The 20,474-nt window shown below is 52.6% G+C and overlaps 2 protein-coding genes across 4 annotated transcripts; one reads left to right on the forward strand and one right to left on the reverse strand.

Annotated features, from left to right (window-relative positions):
- Window positions 1–5,498: 5,498 nt before the first annotated feature.
- Window positions 5,499–12,330, forward strand: sh2d4bb (SH2 domain containing 4Bb). Its single transcript, XM_048988273.1, has 8 exons — window positions 5,499–5,902; window positions 7,061–7,220; window positions 7,427–7,574; window positions 9,817–9,955; window positions 10,091–10,258; window positions 10,850–11,035; window positions 11,642–11,862; window positions 11,949–12,330. The coding sequence occupies exons 1-8, from the start codon at window positions 5,734–5,736 to the stop codon at window positions 12,039–12,041; spliced, it is 1,284 nt and encodes a 427-aa protein (XP_048844230.1). The 5' UTR covers window positions 5,499–5,733; the 3' UTR covers window positions 12,042–12,330.
- A 1,437-nt stretch (window positions 12,331–13,767) lies between these two features.
- LOC125715848 (tetraspanin-14-like) lies at window positions 13,768–20,343 on the reverse strand. 3 transcript variants are annotated; one of them, XM_048987852.1, is made up of 9 exons: window positions 20,228–20,343; window positions 18,770–18,857; window positions 18,469–18,519; window positions 17,918–18,064; window positions 15,979–16,149; window positions 15,636–15,761; window positions 15,204–15,251; window positions 14,986–15,099; window positions 13,768–14,906 (listed from the first exon to the last, which is right to left on the reverse strand). In XM_048987852.1, the coding sequence occupies exons 2-9, from the start codon at window positions 18,848–18,850 to the stop codon at window positions 14,841–14,843; spliced, it is 804 nt and encodes a 267-aa protein (XP_048843809.1). In that variant the 5' UTR covers window positions 18,851–18,857; window positions 20,228–20,343; the 3' UTR covers window positions 13,768–14,840. The 3 variants fall into 3 exon arrangements, with proteins under 3 accessions (XP_048843809.1, XP_048843810.1, XP_048843811.1); XM_048987853.1 differs by lacking the exon at window positions 20,228–20,343 and adding an exon at window positions 20,006–20,203; XM_048987854.1 differs by lacking the exon at window positions 17,918–18,064.
- Between the last annotated feature and the right edge of the window lie 131 nt (window positions 20,344–20,474).

Here is a 20,474-nt window from a genome sequence, read left to right on the forward strand (position 1 = left end):
CCAACATGGCTTCTAACGGGTATAACGCCAGTCCAGTTTTTTCCAGACTTCTCACAGAATTGTGTGACTTGCTGGTTTTTTAATCAACTGAGCTCAGACCTGGCAGTGCCAGGAAACAATGTTGTCACACCTCTTCTGTATTTTAGGAAACGACTCACACCCAGCGAATGAGGAGGGGCAACAAACAATTTCCCAGTTAATGATATTCACCAGGCAGAAGCAGGCAGAGGCGTGTGGCTCAGTGAGTTACAACTCTGCACCTGTGATCAGAAGGTCGCTGGTTCACATCCCAGGGTCAGCCGACTGATGTAACCATTGGGCCCCCAAGCAAGGCTTTTAACCCCCAATTGCTCCAGGGGTTGTCTGACCTCGCTTTTTATAAATGAGTATCGCTTGGATAAAAGAGACTGCTTTTTTGGTGAGTGGGTCTGGCACAGATTTCAGTCACAGTACTCTGGTCAGCTCAGTCACCTGTGACACCTCCTCGCTCTTGTGACTCCGTTCACGCCTCCTCGCTCCAGTGAAACCTCACATGCCTCCACACTCCTGTGACTCACTCCTGTGACACCCCACACACCTCATCACTCCTGTGACACCCCACACACCTCATCACTCCTGTGACACCGCGCACACCTCCTCGCTCCTGTGGCACTGCGCACACCTCCTCGCTCCTGTTGCACTGCACACACCTCCTCGCTCCTGTAACACCACTCACGCCTCCTCGCTCCAGTGAAACCTCACATGCCTCCACACTCCTGTGACTCACTCCTGTGACACCCCACACACCTCATTACTCCTGTGACACCCCACACACCTCATTACTCCTGTGATGCCCACCACACCTCATTACTCCAGTGAAACCCCACACACCTCCTCGACTTTCTCTTTTGACACCCTGCATGCCTCCTCGCTCCTGTGACACTCTGCATGCCTCTTCACTCCTGTGACGTGCCACATGCCTCCTTGCCTACTCCTGTGACCCCCTGCACACCTCTTTGTTCCCTCCCCCCAAACAGTGAACGCTGCGCCAGAAATCCAGATATGATATCAGGAACCACGATGAGCTCCCACAGTCAAACCCAAGTCATCCATTGCCTCTGTTGCCATGGCGATGGCATGAGCAGGAATGAATGACAAGTTGATGGCCTACTGGATCACTTTCAGCATCCCATCTGCTGCGGGGGTGGGCGCAGGGTAATCTGAGTGGCTGAGGTTCTGCTGGACATCCCGGGTGTGGAGGAGCAGATCTAGGGCACCATTCTGGAGGTGTTTTTAGCCCTGCTGTACTGAGAGCCAGGCTTGCTATGCGTGTCCCACCCCCTCTCCAAGCATTTGGGCTCCACCCTGCCAAAAACCTTCTCCTAATCTAAGCTCTGGAGGAAGGAGAAGGTGTCAGACTCTCCTCCTGCACGTCCATAGCACATTAATGAAGCTGTCAGAAATGGAACACGTGTGTTTGGGCCTTGGCATCTTGGGACAGGGTCTTACAGCTCACTGACAAATTACTAACACACTCACTCGATCCGTGCTGGTTTGGCGTGTGAGTCCGTCATGAGATCCTCTTCAGGGAGGGGTGGCTGAAGATAGACTCATGCTAAAAGCCCCCATCCCCAACGGGCACCCACAGCCTATCAGAAGGGCCCAAACTATGACACAAGGTGGCGCTGAACATCCCGGAGTGGTCAGAAGATTTCATCACAAGACCGTTGCATTATTCTGAGAGGCTGTAGGAAAGACCTTCTGTGTAAGGACAGAAAGAGACAGATTGTGGTTTTCTCTCATGTAGGGAGCAGGGGGAGACAAAACTGGGATGGAGAGATTTCATTGTTTGCTCGTCACATGAAATGACAACTGAGATCTACAAAATGAAACTTTCAAAACCAGCTTTAAAGGAACAATGTATAAAGAGAGAGAAACAGCTGTCTGCAGTGAAGTGTAACATCTGAAGATGAAGCATTTCATTTTAGCAGACAGACAATCAGACAACAGTACCTTCCATTCATTAAATAAACAGATTGAAATCGGTTATAGCCATATGAATGCTTGGAACTCCATACATGAGTAACATAAAAATGTATATTAAAGTGCTGGAACGTATCATAACTGAGTCCAAAAGATCCAAACAGGGTTCGGGTTAGATTCCTCATCAAAAGCGTGACATCAGAGTCGCACAAATGCCGCATCGGCATGTCTGGGTTACACCCACACCCAGGTAGAGGTGACTAAGGTGACAAGCAGATCCTCAAATCACATTGTAGGCACAAAGCATCATGGGTAAATCCAACTGCTTGCGTACAGGAGAGTGAGTGCAAAGGTTTGGCTGATTCTGTGTGTGTCTGTGGGCTCCTACATGCCATTTCTTTCATCGTGCTTCCCGCCTCCGCAGATGTGGCCGAGGGGGGAGCGGCCGCCCTGACCTCCCTTACATTTCACAGTCATTCTCTTCTCTTCCTCCTTTTGTTATAAGAACAGCATGCTAACCGATTTCTGATGAGGTTTCACACGGCGGCCTCTGTGTCACACTGATTAATTAGATCGTAATTCCTGGAGGCCACCTTGTACCCCTGCGGTGGGAGACAGGGTCCTTCATCTGGGCTAGATCCACCTGACTTCAGTCCTCACGCACGTCTCTACGAGACACAGGCACACTGCGGGTGTGTGTGTATGTGTGTGTCAGTGACTGCAGGCCTGCTTCTTCTTCTTAATATACTTTTCTGCACTGTATTCTATATGCTACACTCTCTGTACTCTGAGTATTCTGTATACTCACCCTGTGTACTTAACACTCTCTGTACTCTGAGTATTCTGTATAATCACCCTGTGTACTTAACACTCTCTGTACTCTGAGTATTCTGTATACTCACCCTGTGTACTTAACACTCTCTGTACTCTGAGTATTCTGTATACTCACCCTATGTACTTAACACTCTCTGTACTCTGAGTATTCTGTATACTCACCCTGTGTACGTAACACTCTCTGTACTCTGAGTATTCTGTATACTCACCCTGTGTACTTAACACTCTCTGTACTCTGAGTATTCCCTGCACTCTTAATTTACTCTGTAGCCTCTGCATACTGTACTCCATCCACAGACCTCCCTTTATAACTCGTCAGCCATAGCAAAGTAAGTCCTTCACGCATATCTGGCTGTTTTCATAAGCAGAATATCCACCAATCAGACGTCACCTCACAAGTGATAGAGTTCCAGGGGCATCACAGTAAGGTCTGAGGAACTGCACATGACGCGGCAGTCAGTGTCTCAGCTGCTGATTTGAATGTGAACACAGTAGAGAGGGGAAAAGGTGTCCCACAGGTACCTGCCCACTTACTCACAAGGCAGCCAGGAAACACTGTGGCATTGTGGGAAAAGCCAGTGCTTCTTGGCTTTGTGGGAATAGGTCAGTATTGTTAGGGAATCGTGGTGACAAAGGTCGGGGTTTCCAGGGCGTTATAAGAAAGAGCCAGTGCAGCCTGGCATTGTGGGAAAAGGTCAGTGTTGCTAAGGCATTATTGGAAAATGCCAGTGTTGTTAGGACATTGTGAGAAAAAGGCCAATGTCACTTTGCATTGTGGGAGAAAGCCAGTCATGCTTGGCATTGTGGGAAAAAAGTCACTGTCAGATGGATTGTGAGAAGCATTGTGAGGAGAGGGCTGTGTTCCTGGGCATTGTGGGAATCAGGGACGCTTGGGTGTGTCCGCTAGTGCTGTGGCTCACAAGCAGTGGTGGATTGTTAGCTCATTACTGCCCCCGGTGGTCAGTATGAAAGGAAGTAGGATCTGAATTAATTATATCCAGTATATAATGACAGCTATCCATAGAAATGTGCTATTCAGCATGAGTGTTTAAAGTGGTTTAATAGTGCCACTATTGAGGCATGCGCTTCAAGATGGCGTGAGAGGAGGCTGAGGCAGGGTTTTGGGAGATTACCGCTTTCAAAGCGGAACAGACTCAGAATTAAGCACAAAGCAGCCTTTCTAGAAAAGGCCATTTAAGTGAACATAAAGAGTGATGGCTTGGCTGCTGCGGAGCCCCGGAATCCCCAATCAAGGGGGGGTCTAATGGGCGGGGGCAGTACCATAAATTTAAAAGGACGCCGTCCTGTCTCTCATCTGGGGGGGGGGGGGTGATGCAGCTATTGGCAGGTGGTACTCTTTCACCTGGTGGGGGGGCGGGGGGGGGCAGGAAAGGGGAGGTGAGGTGAGGTGGATCAGGTGACGTGCAGGTAGAACTAAGCTCAGAGACACACAGAGATACACAAACACAGAGACACACAGAGATACACAGAGACACACAGAAATACACAAACACAGAGACACGCAGAGACACACAGAGATACACAAACACAGAGACACGCAGAGATACACAGAGATACACAAACACAGAGACACGCAGAGACACACAGAGATACACAAACACAGAGACACGCAGAGACACACAGAGATACACAAACACAGAGACACGCAGAGACACACAGAGATACACAAACACAGAGACACGCAGAGACACACAGAGATACACAAACAGAGATACACAGAGATACACAAACACAGAAACACACAGAGACACACAGAGATACACAAACACAGAGACACACAGAGATACACAAACACAGAGACACACAGAGATACACAAACAGACACAGAAATACAGACACACACAAAGACACACAAACACAGACACACACAAATACAGAGACATAAATCGATACACAAAACAGAGACGCACAGTGATACACACACAGAGACACACAAACACAGAGATACACAAACACAGAGACACAGAAACTCAGACACACAAACACAGAGAGGCACAAACGGAGATATAAAAACAGACACACATAGAAACACTAACACAGACATGCAAACACAGATACTCACAGAGATGCACACACACAAAGACACACAGAAATACACAGACTGAGAGACACAAACACAGAGACACACAGAGATACACAGACGCACAGATACAGATACATACACAGACATAGAGATACAGACAGAGACTCAAACACACACATGCAGATACACACTAAGACACACAGACATACACATCCGAGAGCAAAACATGTAAGCACACAGAATACGCAACACAGAGACACACAGAATACACAACCAGAGACACACAGAATACACAACACAGAGACACACAGAATACACAACACAGAGACACACAGAATACACAACACAGAGACACACAGAATACACAACACAGAGATCAAACAACATTCACATAACATGCAAAAACATACATGCATAATATGCAGTAGCACACAGCAGCAAGTGCCTCACACGCAGACCTGAGATCACATCTCACACTGAGCGCCGCACATGCAGTCATATAGGCAGGCGCAAACACACGTGTGTGAACACCTGATACGGCGCACACACACACACACACACACACACACCTGCGATCAGGTGGCGGCACGCTGAGTGTGTCACGTGTCCTCGGAAGCACAGCATTTGTGGGGCTGTCAGACGCAGCTGTGAGGAGGCAGCCTGCAGGTGACAGGGAGCGACACTGAAGCAAGCCTGCAATAAAACCAGCACAGGGACAGCGGCCAAGACACGAGGCGCAAGACACAGGGCGTGCGGCACGCGGAGGCCATGAGGCTGACACCGGCACGCGGCCGATCGGTAGCGTGCTAGCGCCAGCCGCTGGAGAAAGCGTGGATCCGCACAACTCGTTGAGACGCTACTCAGACTCCTGGCTGCCCCCCTACTGCACCAAGATGATGCAGCAGATCCTGCAGGACATGTACATTGAGCCTGACCTCCTGGCTGAGCTCAATGAGGAGCAGAAGCAAATCCTCTTTTACAAGATCCGCGAGGAGCAGGTGCGACGCTGGAACGAGCGGGAGAACCAGAGCCGCAGCCTGGGGCCCCAGCCCAGGCGGGCCGGTGAGTGTGTGGGGGGGGGGGGGGGGGGGCGGGATGAGCACAGAACAGTGCCACATCACGATTGCTGCATCTGAAACTCTTAATTAGTCTCTTGATCAGCCGAATAACTTCATATTCATACCTATTCATTCAGCAAGGCCGCATGACTTGCTAGAGAACTGTAGCTTGATGAATTAAAGCATTAAATATCTGTTAGCAGGAAAACCTTGTGCATTAATTTTACTACCACTGTACAACACACATTAACTGCCGTACCATATAGAACTTCTAAAGCTGTACCACACACAACATCTGCAGCTGCACCATACACATCAGCTGCTGCATCACACCCATCTATCACTGTACCACACACATCTACTGCTGCATCACACACAACATGAACTGCTGTACCATACACAACATCTACCGCTGTACCACACACAACATGAACCGCTGTACCACATACAACATGAACTGCTGTACCATGCACATCATCAACTGCTGCATCACACACAACATCTACCGCTGTACCACACAGAACATCAACTGCTGCATCACACACAACATCTACCGCTGTACCGCACAGAACATCAACTGCTGCACCATACACAACATGTACCGCTGTACCACACGCAACATGAACCGCTGTACCACACACAACATGAACTGCTGGACCATGCACATCATCAAATGCTGCATCACACACAACATCTACCACTGTACCACACAGAACATCAACTGCTGCACCATACACAACATGTACCGCTGTACCACACGCAACATGAACCAGTGCCACACACAACATGAACTGCTGGACCATGCACATCATCAAATGCTGCATCACACACAACATCTACCACTGTACCACACAGAACATCAACTGCTGCACCATACACAACATCTACCGCTGTACCACACACAACATCTATCACTGTATGACATACACCTTCTGCCACTGTACAACAAGGATGGCACTTCATCTGATCCCGAGGCGATCCTGGCTTTCTTTCAGCTGTTGAGGCTCACGGGGCATTGCTAAGAGTCCGGTGTTTTTTTGTCTTTTTCTATGCTATTCCTAAACCTGAGGTACTGTTACTGTTATTTTGCTGTTAGCTTGTCTGACTTAATAAGCTCTCATGTCCTGCTCCAATGGTCCGAAAGACGTTTGTCCTCGTACAGCCAACAGGAGGAGCATCCAGTGGTTGAAGGGAGCAGACGGTGAGGTATGGGTGTGGGTGATGGGTGAAGCTCCAGGCGACAAGCCCTTTGAGCAAATTGTGGAGGAGTTGATGGCTGAGAGAGCCCGACGACAGGCCCAGCAGGAGGCCCAGGAGCTGTGGTGAGACCAGGGTTTGGAGATCTACAGTGAGAGTGGGTGGGGACTATAAGTGTGCACAGATATGGAACACAATCCATGATAAAGTTTGAGCTTCAATGATTCTGTTCCTTATTTATGGCCTAACCACACATTTCTTTCACACCACCCATTTTGCCGGAATACACCCAAACCCACTACTCAAACCTCACGACCTCCACCGACTCGAGGCGCGTGAAGGAGGCGGAGATCGAGCAGAAATTTCGAGACGCCATGGCCAAGGAGAAAGCACGCTGTGTAGCAGGCAAGTGGAAGGAGGAGACAGAGGACAGAAGAGCAGCCAAGCAAGAGGAGGACCGCATCCACGCCAAGCTCAAGGTGGGTGTCATGTGACCGCATGTGGGTGGGGCTCCATGTGTCCTGATATCATATGACTTCATTCAGATGGAGCTCAAGGTGTGTGAGTGCAGTGTCATTACATCTAGGCAGTCACAGTTGATGGGTTACATTTGTCTACATCGAGCCAAAACACAGATGAGTGGGTGTCACGTGACCTCAGGTGGGTGTGGCCTGACAGGGGTAGGTGTGATGGTTATGCATTCAGGAAAGTGCTTCTCATCATCATGTTTCATTATCGTCAAGCTTGAACATCAGGCCCTGGATTTAGCCAGCAGCTCACAACAGGGCTGGAACTGGACAGCTCAGTTCTTCCATTCATGTAAGATGCTTTATCCTAGTCTTTATCATGAAACTTCATATCTGACATTTTGTTCCCATAATTCATCACTTTCGGAGGGCTAGAGCAGGAGAGCCTGGCCACGTTCCTCTCTCTAAGCAATATACTCCCCCCTCTCTTGGCTGGACCCTGGGTCCAGCTGAACATGAGCTCCCCAGGGTCCCAGACCCCTTCCCTAATTACGCTCGGGAGCAGCCTACTGGCTAACAGGAGTGGGGTGCTGATGGATGGCACATCGTGTCATTGTAACCGGGGTAACTGCTGGGGCACATGTCACATGACTTCAGGTTGATTGGCTTGTGCTAGCAGTTTGGTTTCAGCACACCTTAAATGTGTATGGGGTAGAGTGTATATAATCCTGATAAACATACCTCTACAGTACAGTCCTAGTGCTAAAATGGTAACTATATATGACACACAATGCCACAATGCTAACACTGTAAGTGCGATTACAATGCCACAATGCTAACACTGTAAGTGCAATTACAATTCCGCAATGCTAATACGGAAATGGAATTTGTAATGTGCTGGGCTAACATAACTTCATTTATAATGCCCTAAAACTAACATGGATCTAACTGCATCTACACTGTAAAGACATTTACAACGTCCCAATCTTAACAAGGTCACTGCATTTACAATGCCCCAAAAGCTAACACACAAAAAATGCATTTGCAATGTCCTAATGCTAAAACAGAAACTGCATCTATAATGTCCTTCTGGAGCAGTGGTGGCCTAATAGTTAGGGAAGTGCACTTGTAATCAGAAGGTTGCTGGTTTGAAATCCCAACCAGCGAGATACCACTGAGGTACCCTGAGCAAGGTACCGCCCCCAAGCACTGCTCCCCGGGCACTGAATTAGCTGCCCCCTGCTATGTCACATGTCAGTTAAATTTCTTTATTATGCACTGTGTGCTGTGGTGTGTCAACAATGACTAATCACTTCACCACCATCAACTCAATGCTAATACGGACACTGCATTTTCAATGTCCCTAACATTGTAACAATTTACAGTATATCAATGCTAATACTGTAACTGCATTTACCACACTGCATTTACGTTGTAAATGTCTTTACAGTGTAGATGCAGTTAGATCCATGTTAGTTTTAGGGCTATCATGGCAGCAGCATTTACAGTTTGTCAAGGCTAACTTAACTGCATTTACAAAGCCCCAGTGCAAGCTAGCACATCCCCATGCTAACGTGACGATGTATCCACCACTCTCCCACGTCTCAACATGGCCATACGAAAAGCCACCCGGACACCCATGCGACTCGTCGGACACTGCCGGCCATGACAGTGTCGCTGGCCCTGGGGGACCCAGTCAGCAGCGGCCGTGGCCGTTAGCGTGCGGCCAGCCAGGTCTCTGCTCGTTTAGGGTGAATGATTAGTGCTCAGAGATCCCGAGTGGCTCATAATCCGGGAGTAAATTATTGACGCTGAGGACCACAGCTGGGGCAGCTTGGCAGAAAGGCGACACCATTGTTTACATGCCTTCACGGCTGGCTAAGCGCAAGAGGCTCTCTGTAATGGGCGGGCTGCACAAAGGGTGCTATTGTTAGGAAAAATCTTCAATAGGGGTGTGCGAGAATGTATTTGAGCCTATATGGTAGGAGAGAGAGAGTGTGAGAGAGAAGTGTGCGTAAGAGAAGAGTGTGTGTGTGAGCATATGAAAGAGAGGAGAGAGAGTGAAAGGAGAGTGTGTGCATATGTGTGTGAGGGGAGAGTGTGTGTGTGTGTGTGTGTGTGTGTGTGTGTTAGAGAGTGCTTACCACATGCATTCTCCTGCATGCATGACTGCCTGTACATCTAAGTTCAGTTAAGTGTCAGTTAAGTATGAGGTGTTTTGGAAAGAGTGAGATGAAGCACACCTCTCCCACAGAAATGTGAGGAGGAGGAGCGCCAACGCGGGGAGGAGGAGATACGCCGCACAGAGGAGAGGAGGGCAAAGGAGCTATACATCTCCCTGAAGCAGGAGGAAAAAAGGAGCGAGAGGGATGACAAGGAGTGGCAGGAGCAGCGTGAGTGGGGGGCGGCCCAGGGTGGCGTGTGGCTGCTAGCCAGTGTCAGCCCACAGAGTGTCATCCCATAATTCCCGTAGCCGTAACCGCGGCGCCCTTTGACCTCGGCACTCTTTGACACCCCTCCCCCTCCAGTGCGCCGCTCCAAAGTTGCCGACGAGGAGATGACCCGCAAGGCTCGCACAGCCCGGGACGAGTACAAGCGTCAGTCCCTGCGGGCTATTGAGAAGGGCCTGGTGGCCGGGCTCAGTGGCCTCTTCCAGAAGACTCACCTGAACGGGTCGGGCCAGAACCGCAGGCACAGCACACCTGTGGAGTCCCCAACCGCAGCCCCACCCCCAGAGACCAGCAACACCTCCCACAGTGTAGCGACAGCTCCACCCGTGCATCGCCGAAGACAGAATCGCAGGCACAGCGCCTCCACAGTGCAGATGTTAACAGACAGGTACAGGCATGGTGTGCTGAACAAACATAGATGGGACTGACTACTGTCATCAATCAAGTACAGATGGAAACAGACAGGTACAGAGAGTGACAGACAGGTATTGATAGTGACTGAAGCTGAGAGTGACAGGTATTGCCAATGTCAATTAAAGAACAATAAAATACAGTCACAGACGGTTACAGAGGGTGACAGATGCTGTGAATGACTGATAGAAGCTCAGAGTGACAGACAGGTACTGATCATGTCAGTTACAGACCAATATAGTAGAGTGACAGACAGGTACTGATAATGACAGACAGGTGCAGATAATGACAGACAGGTGCAGATAGTGACAGAGAGTGTCAGTTACAGAACAAAATAATACACAACACACAAGTAAAGCGAGATGAAAATATATTCACCCTCAGTAATAGATAAGGACAGGTAATGTGTCACATGTCATAGGTCAGGAATGCTCACTGACAGGTATCCATCCATCTCTTACAACATGTCTGTTACGCCCCCAAGCCCTGCCTGGGTGCGCCCCCCTCGGCCCGACTGCCGTGAATCTATTCTGCGCTGGTTCAAAGAGGAGCAGAGGCCCAAACGAGCCGGGTTCGAGAGGAACAGCAGCAGCATGGCCCCCTGGTTTCATGGTAAGAGACGTTTATCACGACTCACTGTTCCCCAGCTGCCCTGCTGTCCTGCCTTCACACTCGCTTAATGACTAGTCGTTACGCCGACACGTTTTATTAAAAGCAAGGTGTAGAATCATTTACCTATTTATACATCTGCATGGTCTGCTGGAGCGATGCAGACACAGCACCTCCTCCAGGGTACAGCAGCAGCCTCACTGCTCTGGCCCTCACTGCTGCCTGCCTGACCACCAAATGTATTAATGATGATGAGCACAACCATGAAAAAATTGAGGAAAAAAATAGAAAAAAAAAAATAAATCCTTCCCTTCAGGCATTCCGGCCAAACGGGCTGTTCTCTAAGTCGCTTCCAGCTCGATATTAATACTCCATGAGTCAGGAAGGCTGTGAAATGCCCCTGCATAGCTGGCTCCTTCGCAGGACGGACAGGGACTAATTAATAGGCATCAGCGGGACAGGCAGGGCTGGGACAGTCCCAGTGTTTGTTTCTCTGAGTTCAGTTGCTTCTTCTAGAAGATGCTGTCACCCTGTTTCTTGACGTTTACCTTGGGACTGTCCATCCGGTGAACCCGTGTGGTCGCTGGTGCCCCCCCCCCTGCCCCGCAGGCATCATCAGCCGGCAGGATTCGGAATCGCTGCTGATGCACTGCCCCGAGGGCAGCTTCCTGGTGCGCGTGAGCGAGCGGATCTGGGGTTACACACTGTCGTACCGCACCGCCTCCGCCTTCAAGCACTTCCTCATCGACGCCTCTGGGGACTGCTACAGCTTCCTGGGCGTCGACCAGAACCGACACGCCACGCTGGCCGACCTCGTCGACTTCCACAGGGTGCGCGGACGCACACACACCCTGCATCATTACTGCGTGAGTGAGGAAGGCCAATTTGACCCTCGCTTCCTGTCTGTCTGTTCCAGGAGGAGGTGATAACCACGTCCGGGGGTGAGCTCCTCCAGGAGTCCTGTAAAGCGAGGCTCTCATCCCCAGATTACGGGGGGCTCTTCCAGTGACCACTCCCCTCTCGCAGCAGAATTTCTGAGTGTCAGGCTTGTATCTCACATGTTCAGTTTGCTTCAGTGCAATTTAACTACGTTCAGTCTTACATCAGCATCTGCAGCCTCAGGTCTCAGGCGCCGCCCCTTTGCTTCCCTCTACTCTTCCATCACACCTGCACCTTTCACTGCACCACCTCATATATCCCTCTGCCTTCTTACCCCAACCCTCCACCCCATTTTTCATCCTAACCCGCTCATACTTCCCCCTCACATTCGCCCCTTTGTCTTCCTCCTCCCTCTCATCTTCTCCCACCACCCCCTGTCCCTCCCCAGCCCGTCACCTCCCCCACACCCCCCCCTCATCTGTCGCCCCGCCCCCTCCCCCTTCCCCCGCCCACTGTTGCCGGGGCCCACTGTAGCTCAGCCAGGTGGCAGAATATCATGAATATTTATCAGAGAGCTGCGGCAGCTCACTTCATATTCAGAGCAGAAGCCCTGTAGCCATCCGTCGCTGTGAGTTAAAACATGCCCCAGGCCTGCTATGAATATTCATAGGCACAGAGAGACCCCTCATGAATATGCATGAGTACGGCGAGGGAGCACGCGGTGGTACTGATCAGGGCGGCGGGCTCGCAGCCAGCTCACACAGCGTCCCAGCCGCACAGGCGTGCGTGTCTGCATGCGTGTCTGCATGCGTGTCTGCGTGTGTTTCCACAGTTACGGCCTTCTGCGGTCGGCCGTTCCATCACACAAGCGCACCCGGCCGTGAGAATGGCACCACTGAAGTATAGATGTATAGATTTCTGTTCTGCAAAAATTAAATGACTTGTCTTTGCTAAAGGTGTGTGGCTTTATGTGGAGTTTTGATCTGATTTTTAGGAATGCAAGAGAGTCATCCCACCATGAGGTGGCACTGCAGGCAACAGCAAAAGGGATGTAAACTGCATCTACGCTCCACTAACATGGTTAAATACAAAAGCCACTTAATTTCTCCCAGCACACCTCACTGCTCAAATACATCACCTAAAGGTACCCTGCTCTGTTTTGAGGGATGACCTCTTTGAATCTTGCATGCCCCCCCGCCTGCACGTCAAGCTGCCCCCCCGACTGCCTGGCTGTAAGGGGAGAGGCGCGTGGGCACCCTGCCACAGCAGCGACCATCTTCATTACCAGCCCATGGCTGCGCATCGATAACTCAGCGCCGCCCCCCTGTGGGAGACCATGGGCAGCACCACAGAAAGCCAGACGCTCTTTTTCACGGGTGTCAGCTTATTGCCGCTCGAGTGGAGCGCAACCGCGGCCTCCAGTGAAAATGGGCACGGAGCCAGCTGAGTCCAGGAAGGACCTGCCTGCACTCCTCCCCTCCCCCACCCATATCTCCACAGTGGATCGTCCCACTGGTTACCAGAGTTTCCGGTGAGGATCCATCTGAGTAGGGCGATCATAGATCGGTAGGAAGTGGTCACCAGTGTGTCCCGGCCCCCCCGTCTCTCCAAGGGGCCAGAGTGTTTCCACAGTCAGCAGCTCAGCAAAAGGTCAAGGCTGGAAGGGTGGAACCAGACCCCCCCCCCAAAGAAGGGAAAAGCCGAAGAAGCCGGCAGTGAGGGGGAATGGAATCAGGAAGAGGGCAGCCACAGAGAACGGAGGCGGAATAGTGCCTTTGGTGTCGTTCTCAGAAGCCCCGGGCTGGGGTCTCTGCGAGAGAAAACGGCAGACGAGAGACCAGAGAGCACGCCGCACATGGAAAGACAGACAGCATTTTATTCAACACAATAGCTACACGAGCCTCCCTCCGAAGCTTAAACCCACATTTAAATGTAAAAATGGTGCAGTTTTCAGTAGCAAAACAGGGACGGGGGAGATGGAGCACGAATAGGTCCTGAAAACACCTTCCCAGTCAGCTGGGGTTCGCTGCCCTGCACACGGATCATTCTCCTAGTGCGGGAAGTTAGGCACTTTGCGTCTGTGCTTTAAGAGGTCAGGGCTGCTCCTATGCACCAGCTGTCCTGGACCCGCAGTACAGATGCTGCCTGCAGGGGGCTCCCATCGGCAAGGCGAGGTGTGACATCACCACTGGCTCTCAGCTGCAGGTCAGTAACAGGCCAAACGCGGGGAGCAGGGAAAGGCCTCCCCTTCCCACATTTCCCATAAGGGCTGTTCCAAGAATAAATATCCTGCTTGTACATCCAAAGATCTGGCTCGTTTTCCAAGGGATCGTAGAAGCAGAACAAGCAGGCCATCCAAGCGGTGTAAACCCCCCCCCCTCCCACGCTGGCCCCAATCCCAGGACAGAACGGGCTCCTATAACCCACAGCCAGCCATGGGGGGCGATGTCACAAAGGTGATGTCACCGAGATGTCCTGGTGCAGACAGATGGCGCTCTCGCTGGGAAGGAGTCCCGCGGCCAAGAAGCCGAAGATGCCGCATCCCGAATGGGAAGCTGGCAGGGAGCAGCTCTTTCCGACAAGGCCATCCTCCGGGGGCCACGGGGGGGTCCAAATCCCCGAGGTCGGGGTCAAATGAAGGTAGATGGGGGTCACCTGGGGGCCTCAGCAGGCAGGAGTGAGAGCAGGATGCATAACGTCACACGGAACACAGCGAGGGACACACACACACACACACACACACACACACACACACACACACACACACACACACACACACACACACACACACACACACACACACGCGTAGGGCGAAGTCCATTTGGCAAGGAGGTCAAATCAAACACGCAGCTCTGCTGCGTCATTCCTCCAGAGTGAGCCCCCATTGGTTACTGAAGGGGGCGTGGCCACAGCAGAGGCCCTGCCCATCTCACATGTTGAACTTCACTCTTTCGATGTCGCCAATCAGCGTCCGAGACAGGTAGATGCCCACCATCTGTAGAGAGAGGTCAGGGGGTCACCTTCTGAGCTGCGGGGGGGTGGGCTGAACTGCACTGAAGCCCCCAGGACTGTACCTGCAGCAGGGAAATGACGATGAAGACTCCAGCCACGATATAGATGTTGCGCGGCAGCCAGGCCTCCATGGCCGCCACACAGCCTTTGACGTTGATGAACTCACTGTGGTCCCCCTGAGACGGGGGTGGGGGGAGGCGGAGAGACAGGGGAGTTAAGACCAGGACACCTGGACTGCCATGCCCCCCCCACCCCCCCAAAAGCAGGAAACGAGCCTCACATCTGAGTCTCTGATGCCGTAGCCACACTGTGTGTTTACAACAGGATTCTGGGGAAAAAGAAAGGAGAGAGATATCAGGGGGTTACATAAGCACGCGGACGGGCACACGGACGGGGGCGTGCACATGGACACGCGGACGGGCACGCGGACGGGCACACGGACGGGGGCGTGCACATGGACACGCGGACGGGCACGCGGACGGGCACACGGACGGGGGCGTGCACATGGACACGCGGACGGGCACGCGGACACGCGGACGGGCACGCGGACGGGGGCGTGCACATGGACACACGCGCACGCAGGAAGGGACATGCACAAAGACACACACACAGACAGACAGGCACATGCATGCCAGCACGCAGACACACGCAGACGGGCACGCGGACGGGCACACGGACGGGCACACGGACGGGCACACGGACGGGTACTAACAGCTGGGTCGTGCACACAGCATGAGAAGGGCACTCCACAGCGCTCCCTGCTGGGGTTGTCTTTGCCGCAGTTGAAGTATAGGTTCTCGTTCCAGTCGTCAGGACCTGACGCACCGCAGCAGTGGTTCTGGGAGGACAAGGCATGCTGGGAGTCAGACTCATACACAGAGTTGCTTGCTAATGTCCCTGTGCGATGAAAAACAGTAACGACCTGAATATACAGCACAGAGAATCTCCCCTTAACGCTGTATAAAGCAGCCAGTCAGCAGCTGCTGGTGTCAAACAAAAGACAAAACATTAACAAATGAGCTAGTCCTGCCTCACCCCCCCCCCCCCCCCCCCACCAGCTTCTGCAGGGAGTCGATGAGGTTCTGCAGGTCGATGTCATCCCGATACGCCTTGATGTTGCTCAGAAAAAGGTCTCTGATCCATTCCCTCAGGGTATCCTGGAAGACGAAGGCCAGGACAGCCGCGGTCAGCTCCAGGAAGAAGATGAAGCCGATCAAGGTGGAGAACTGAGGGAGGAGGCGGAGCGTGGGTCAGTAAAAGCCCTGGGAACGAGCCCAGGAGCACCGCGCTGAAGCCTGGAGGCCATGTGGATCTCACCATTAATCAGGGTCTAATAAGCTGCTCGCCGATTCTGACCATCACTAACTCATAGTATTAATCTTAAAAGTGGGAGGGGGGGGGGGTGAATAATGACAAATGTAATTGGGTTACGTCTAATTGCTTGAGATAAAGAATTAATATAAAGACTGATTATGTTTAATTAAATGGAGCACTTATCTGTACACAAACGAGTCACTGCGCTGCCGGGTGGCACTTTGAGGCAACGTTTACATGAATAATGCACGACACAGTTCTGATCGGGAACTTTACCAGCATGCAGAGTCACATCATGTTCACAAGCCATAATTAGCCTTAAATGCAACCGCTCAGCAGCCCAGTATATATGACAGCGGGTGCGCGAGGACGCAGACACCACTCGCCCAGTATATATGACAGCGGGCGCACGAGGACGCGGACACCGCTCACCCAGTGTATATGACAGCGGGAATGCGAGGACGCGGACACCACTCACCCAGTGTATATGACAGCGGGCGCACGAGGACGCGGACACCGCTCGCCCAGTGTACATGACAGCGGGAATGCGAGGACGCGAGCACCGCTCGCCCAGTGTATATGACAGCGGGCGCGCAAGGACACGGACACCGCTCACCCAGTGTATATGACAGCGGGCGCGCGAGGACGCGGACACCGCTCACCCAGTGTATATGACAGCGGGAATGCGAGGACGCGGACACCGCTCACCCAGTGTATATGACAGCGGGCGCGCGAGGACGCGGACACCGCTCACCCAGTGTATATGACAGCGGGAATGCGAGGACGCGGACACCGCTCACCCAGTGTATATGACAGTGGGCGCGCGAGGACGCGGACACCGCTCACCCAGTGTATATGACAGCCGGAATGCGAGGACGCGGGCTCCGCTCGCCCAGTGTATATGACAGCGGGTGCGCGGGGACGCGGGCTCCGCTCGCCTAGTGTATATGACAACGGGCGCGCGAGGACGTGGACACAGCTCACCCAGTGTATATGACAGCGGGCGCGCAAGGACGCGGACACCGCTCACCCAGTGTATATGACAGCGGGCGCGCGAGGACGCGGACACCGCTCACCCAGTGTATATGACAGCGGGAATGCGAGGACGCGGACACCGCTCACCCAGTGTATATGACAGCGGGAATGCGAGGACGCGGACACCGCTCACCCAGTGTATATGACAGCGGGCGCGCGAGGACGCGGACACCGCTCACCCAGTGTATATGACAGCGGGCGCGCGAGGACGCGGACACCGCTCACCCAGTGTATATGACAGCGGGCGCGCGAGGACGCGGACACCGCTCACCCAGTGTATATGACAGCGGGCGCGCGAGGACGCGGACACCGCTCACCCAGTGTATATGACAGCGGGCGCGCGAGGACGCGGACACCGCTCACCCAGTGTATATGACAGCGGGCGCGCGAGGACGCGGACACCGCTCACCCAGTGTATATGACAGCGGGCGCGCGAGGACGCGGACACCGCTCACCCAGTGTATATGACAGCGGGCGTGCGAGGACGCGGACACAGCTCACCCAGTGTATATGACAGCGGGCGTGGGAGGACACGGGCTCCGCTCGCCCAGTGTATATGACAGCGGGTGCAGGAGGCTGAAATGTTCAACGGTGCAATACTGGGTCCCACACACTAGGGGGCGCAGGCAGGAGAGTCACACTCACAAACTTCAGTAGGCAGATGTTCTCCCTCAAGGCCCCGACGCAGCCAGCAAAGCCCAGGAGGAAGGTGACCCCACCTACTAGAAGCACCAGCCAGACGGGGTCAAAACCATGCATTCGGGTGACCTGGGTCAGGTCCAGCAGCACCCCCTGGAGGAAAACAAAGGAAGCGCACTTCACACTGCATCATTAGCAATGGTGCTGCCAAGTGCTGCATCTTAACTGAGAAACAGCACTCAGGTGTGTGTGGAGAGCTGGTCAACAAGCAACAGCAGAAAGAGGCAGCTTCCAAAACAAGGCAAGCGGCATACAGACAGCCGTCAAACAGGGACACACGTCGGCACTGAGGTAGTGTGCACTGTAACGGCAACAGGGAATGCTTCAGTCACGGAAGCGTGAGGAAGAATAAAGGCAAGAGCCCCTGAAGGAGAATTGCAAGGGATGAAGTCTCTGCGATGATCCAGACAGCCAAGATCATTCCACAAAGCACAGACCGGCCAATCCCACGCCAGCCACTAGGGGGCAGCAAAGCCGCAGACACAAGAGGGACCTACCTTCTCGCTCCAAGCCCAAATGCCGATAGCGATGAACGCCGCCCCAGCCAACTGTGGGGAGAGAGGATATGGGAGTGTGAGCTGGGGGGGACGGGGGGGAGCAGTACTCTAAACAGGAAACGCCTTCCGCTGGCGGGAAGCCGAGGAGGAGGCCGGCGAGAGCTCTGTGACCGTCTGATAAGAGCAGTCAGACACCCACAGGGGAGCAGCAACCCTGAGAACTGGGAGGGGGGGGGGGCAGAAGGGAGCGCACTGCACCGCACCCAGGCCCCGGGGGGGGGCAGACAGGCCTGATACTCACCCAGAATACAACATTGTAACTGAACATCAGGTACTTGTAGAAGCAGCTGACCTCAGCCGTCTTGTAGCGGTAGTACTGCATGGTGCCGCTGAAAAAGAGAGGAAGAGAGAGAGGACGACATTGAGGCAGCGAGCAGCTCAGCGAGCTAAACCTCCGTGCCTGTGATCGGAAGGTCGCTGGTTCGAGCCCAGCCTTGGCAGGACAGTGGAGTGTCTGTGGGCCCTTGAAGAAGCCCCTTAAGCCCATGAACCCCCAGCTCCATGGGTACCACTGCACAGCATTTCCGGTCCAGAAGCTAGAAATCCAGACCAGGATTTTGTTTCTACCAACCAACTGAGCATAAAGTGCCTCAGTCACAGAGTAGTCAGCTGGTTGGTAGAAATAAAATCTTGGTCTGGATTTGTAGCTTCTGGATCTGAAATGGCCAACTCTGCCACGGCGGGCGGCTGCCAAGCTCGCTCTCACTTTGAAAAGACAGACATTTTTCCGAAGAACTGTAGAAGCTCCAACTCCTGCACAAGACCAGCCCTTTCTGGAAGTTTAGGAATTCCAGCCGCAGGCAGTCACTCTCCCAACCAGCACTGACTGGTTCTGACGGGCTGAATTTCTAAAATTAGACAGATTCAAGAACTGATTCAGCCCCTGAACAGGACAGGAGGCTTAAAGGGGCCCAACTGAGCAACGTCAGCCTACCGTCTCAGCTAGACACACCGTGGCGGATCGTTCAAATATAATGTGCAGGAAATGGACCAAAACTAACGATAAGAACATAAGCACTCAGGTGGGGTTTCGTGTGTTTTAGGGGAATTGCCGATATGCCTATACGTGAAAAAATCTGTTACAGAAGGCGGACTGGAGACATCACATTAAACACAATCAAGTTAAAATGTTAACCAGACAAAAGTTTTTAAAAAAGTTTTGGATTTGTCCAGAAAAGTATGTCTGCTGAAAGGTAAACAAATCGAGTCGCCTCCCTCTATTATACATTTTCTGGTTTACACAATAATACGGCGTTATGTAAGTTCAAATAAAACCAGCTGAAGATGAAAACGAGCTTATTTAAGAGCACTGAATGAAATAAACCAAAAAATGCAGGGGAAACGCAGGGGGTGAGTAAGTCTAGCCATGCAAACTCCCTTCTGTCATCTTAAGAACAATCAGAAACCACGAAAACAAAGGCTCACATCCGCTAAAAGCCAGACACTCAGCATCAGCCAGCTTCAGCTTTAGTGTCACCTCTCATCCGCGGCTGTACGGCGTGTTTATGGAAGCAGCACAAACTTTAATCCGGACATGCAGCAAGATGCACGATCTGCACGGCTGAGCTCCATGGCCGGAAGCCTCTCGTTTCAGTCTCCTCACCACTAAAAGCCCATTTATATCATCTGGAGAAGCACATGAGATGCTCCCCAGTCCCGGTCCGGTTCCGGTCTGTCCGGTCCGGGGCGCTCCGCATACCTGTCGATCGCTCCACGGAGATCCCCGTCACCGTTTTTTTCCTCCAGTCTCCGACTCCTCTTTCTCCCCCTCGGTTAGTTTTTTAAAAACACGCCCGACTCTGGCGGAGGTGGAGCCGCTTTCCGTCTCCGACACTTCCGGCCTTGACGTCACGCCCCCCCAGTGTAATCAGGGCCCCCAGTATGATCAGGGCTTTACGGTCCGGCAGATCTGAGCCGAACCGGCTACCGACTGCCTGACACATACA

This window comes from Brienomyrus brachyistius, chromosome 20 (assembly GCF_023856365.1).
Source record: "Brienomyrus brachyistius isolate T26 chromosome 20, BBRACH_0.4, whole genome shotgun sequence".
Lineage (NCBI taxonomy): Eukaryota > Metazoa > Chordata > Actinopteri > Osteoglossiformes > Mormyridae > Brienomyrus > Brienomyrus brachyistius.

Bases quoted from the DNA above. Each gene is read 5' to 3' on its own strand.
- LOC125715848 (XM_048987852.1), bottom strand. From the start codon at position 18,850: ATGCAGTACTACCGCTACAAGACGGCTGAGGTCAGCTGCTTCTACAAG. The intron at 18,520-18,769 runs GTGAGTATCAGG...CTCTCCCCACAG, and splicing joins GTTACAATGTTGTATTCTGG to TTGGCTGGGGCGGCGTTCAT. The intron at 15,762-15,978 runs GTGGGGGGGGGG...TTGTCCTCCCAG, and splicing joins TCGACTCCCTGCAGAAGCTG to AACCACTGCTGCGGTGCGTC.
- sh2d4bb (XM_048988273.1), top strand. From the start codon at position 5,734: ATGATGCAGCAGATCCTGCAGGACATGTACATTGAGCCTGACCTCCTG. The intron at 7,221-7,426 runs GTGAGACCAGGG...CACCGACTCGAG, and splicing joins CAGGAGGCCCAGGAGCTGTG to GCGCGTGAAGGAGGCGGAGA. The intron at 9,956-10,090 runs GTGAGTGGGGGG...CTCCCCCTCCAG, and splicing joins CAAGGAGTGGCAGGAGCAGC to TGCGCCGCTCCAAAGTTGCC.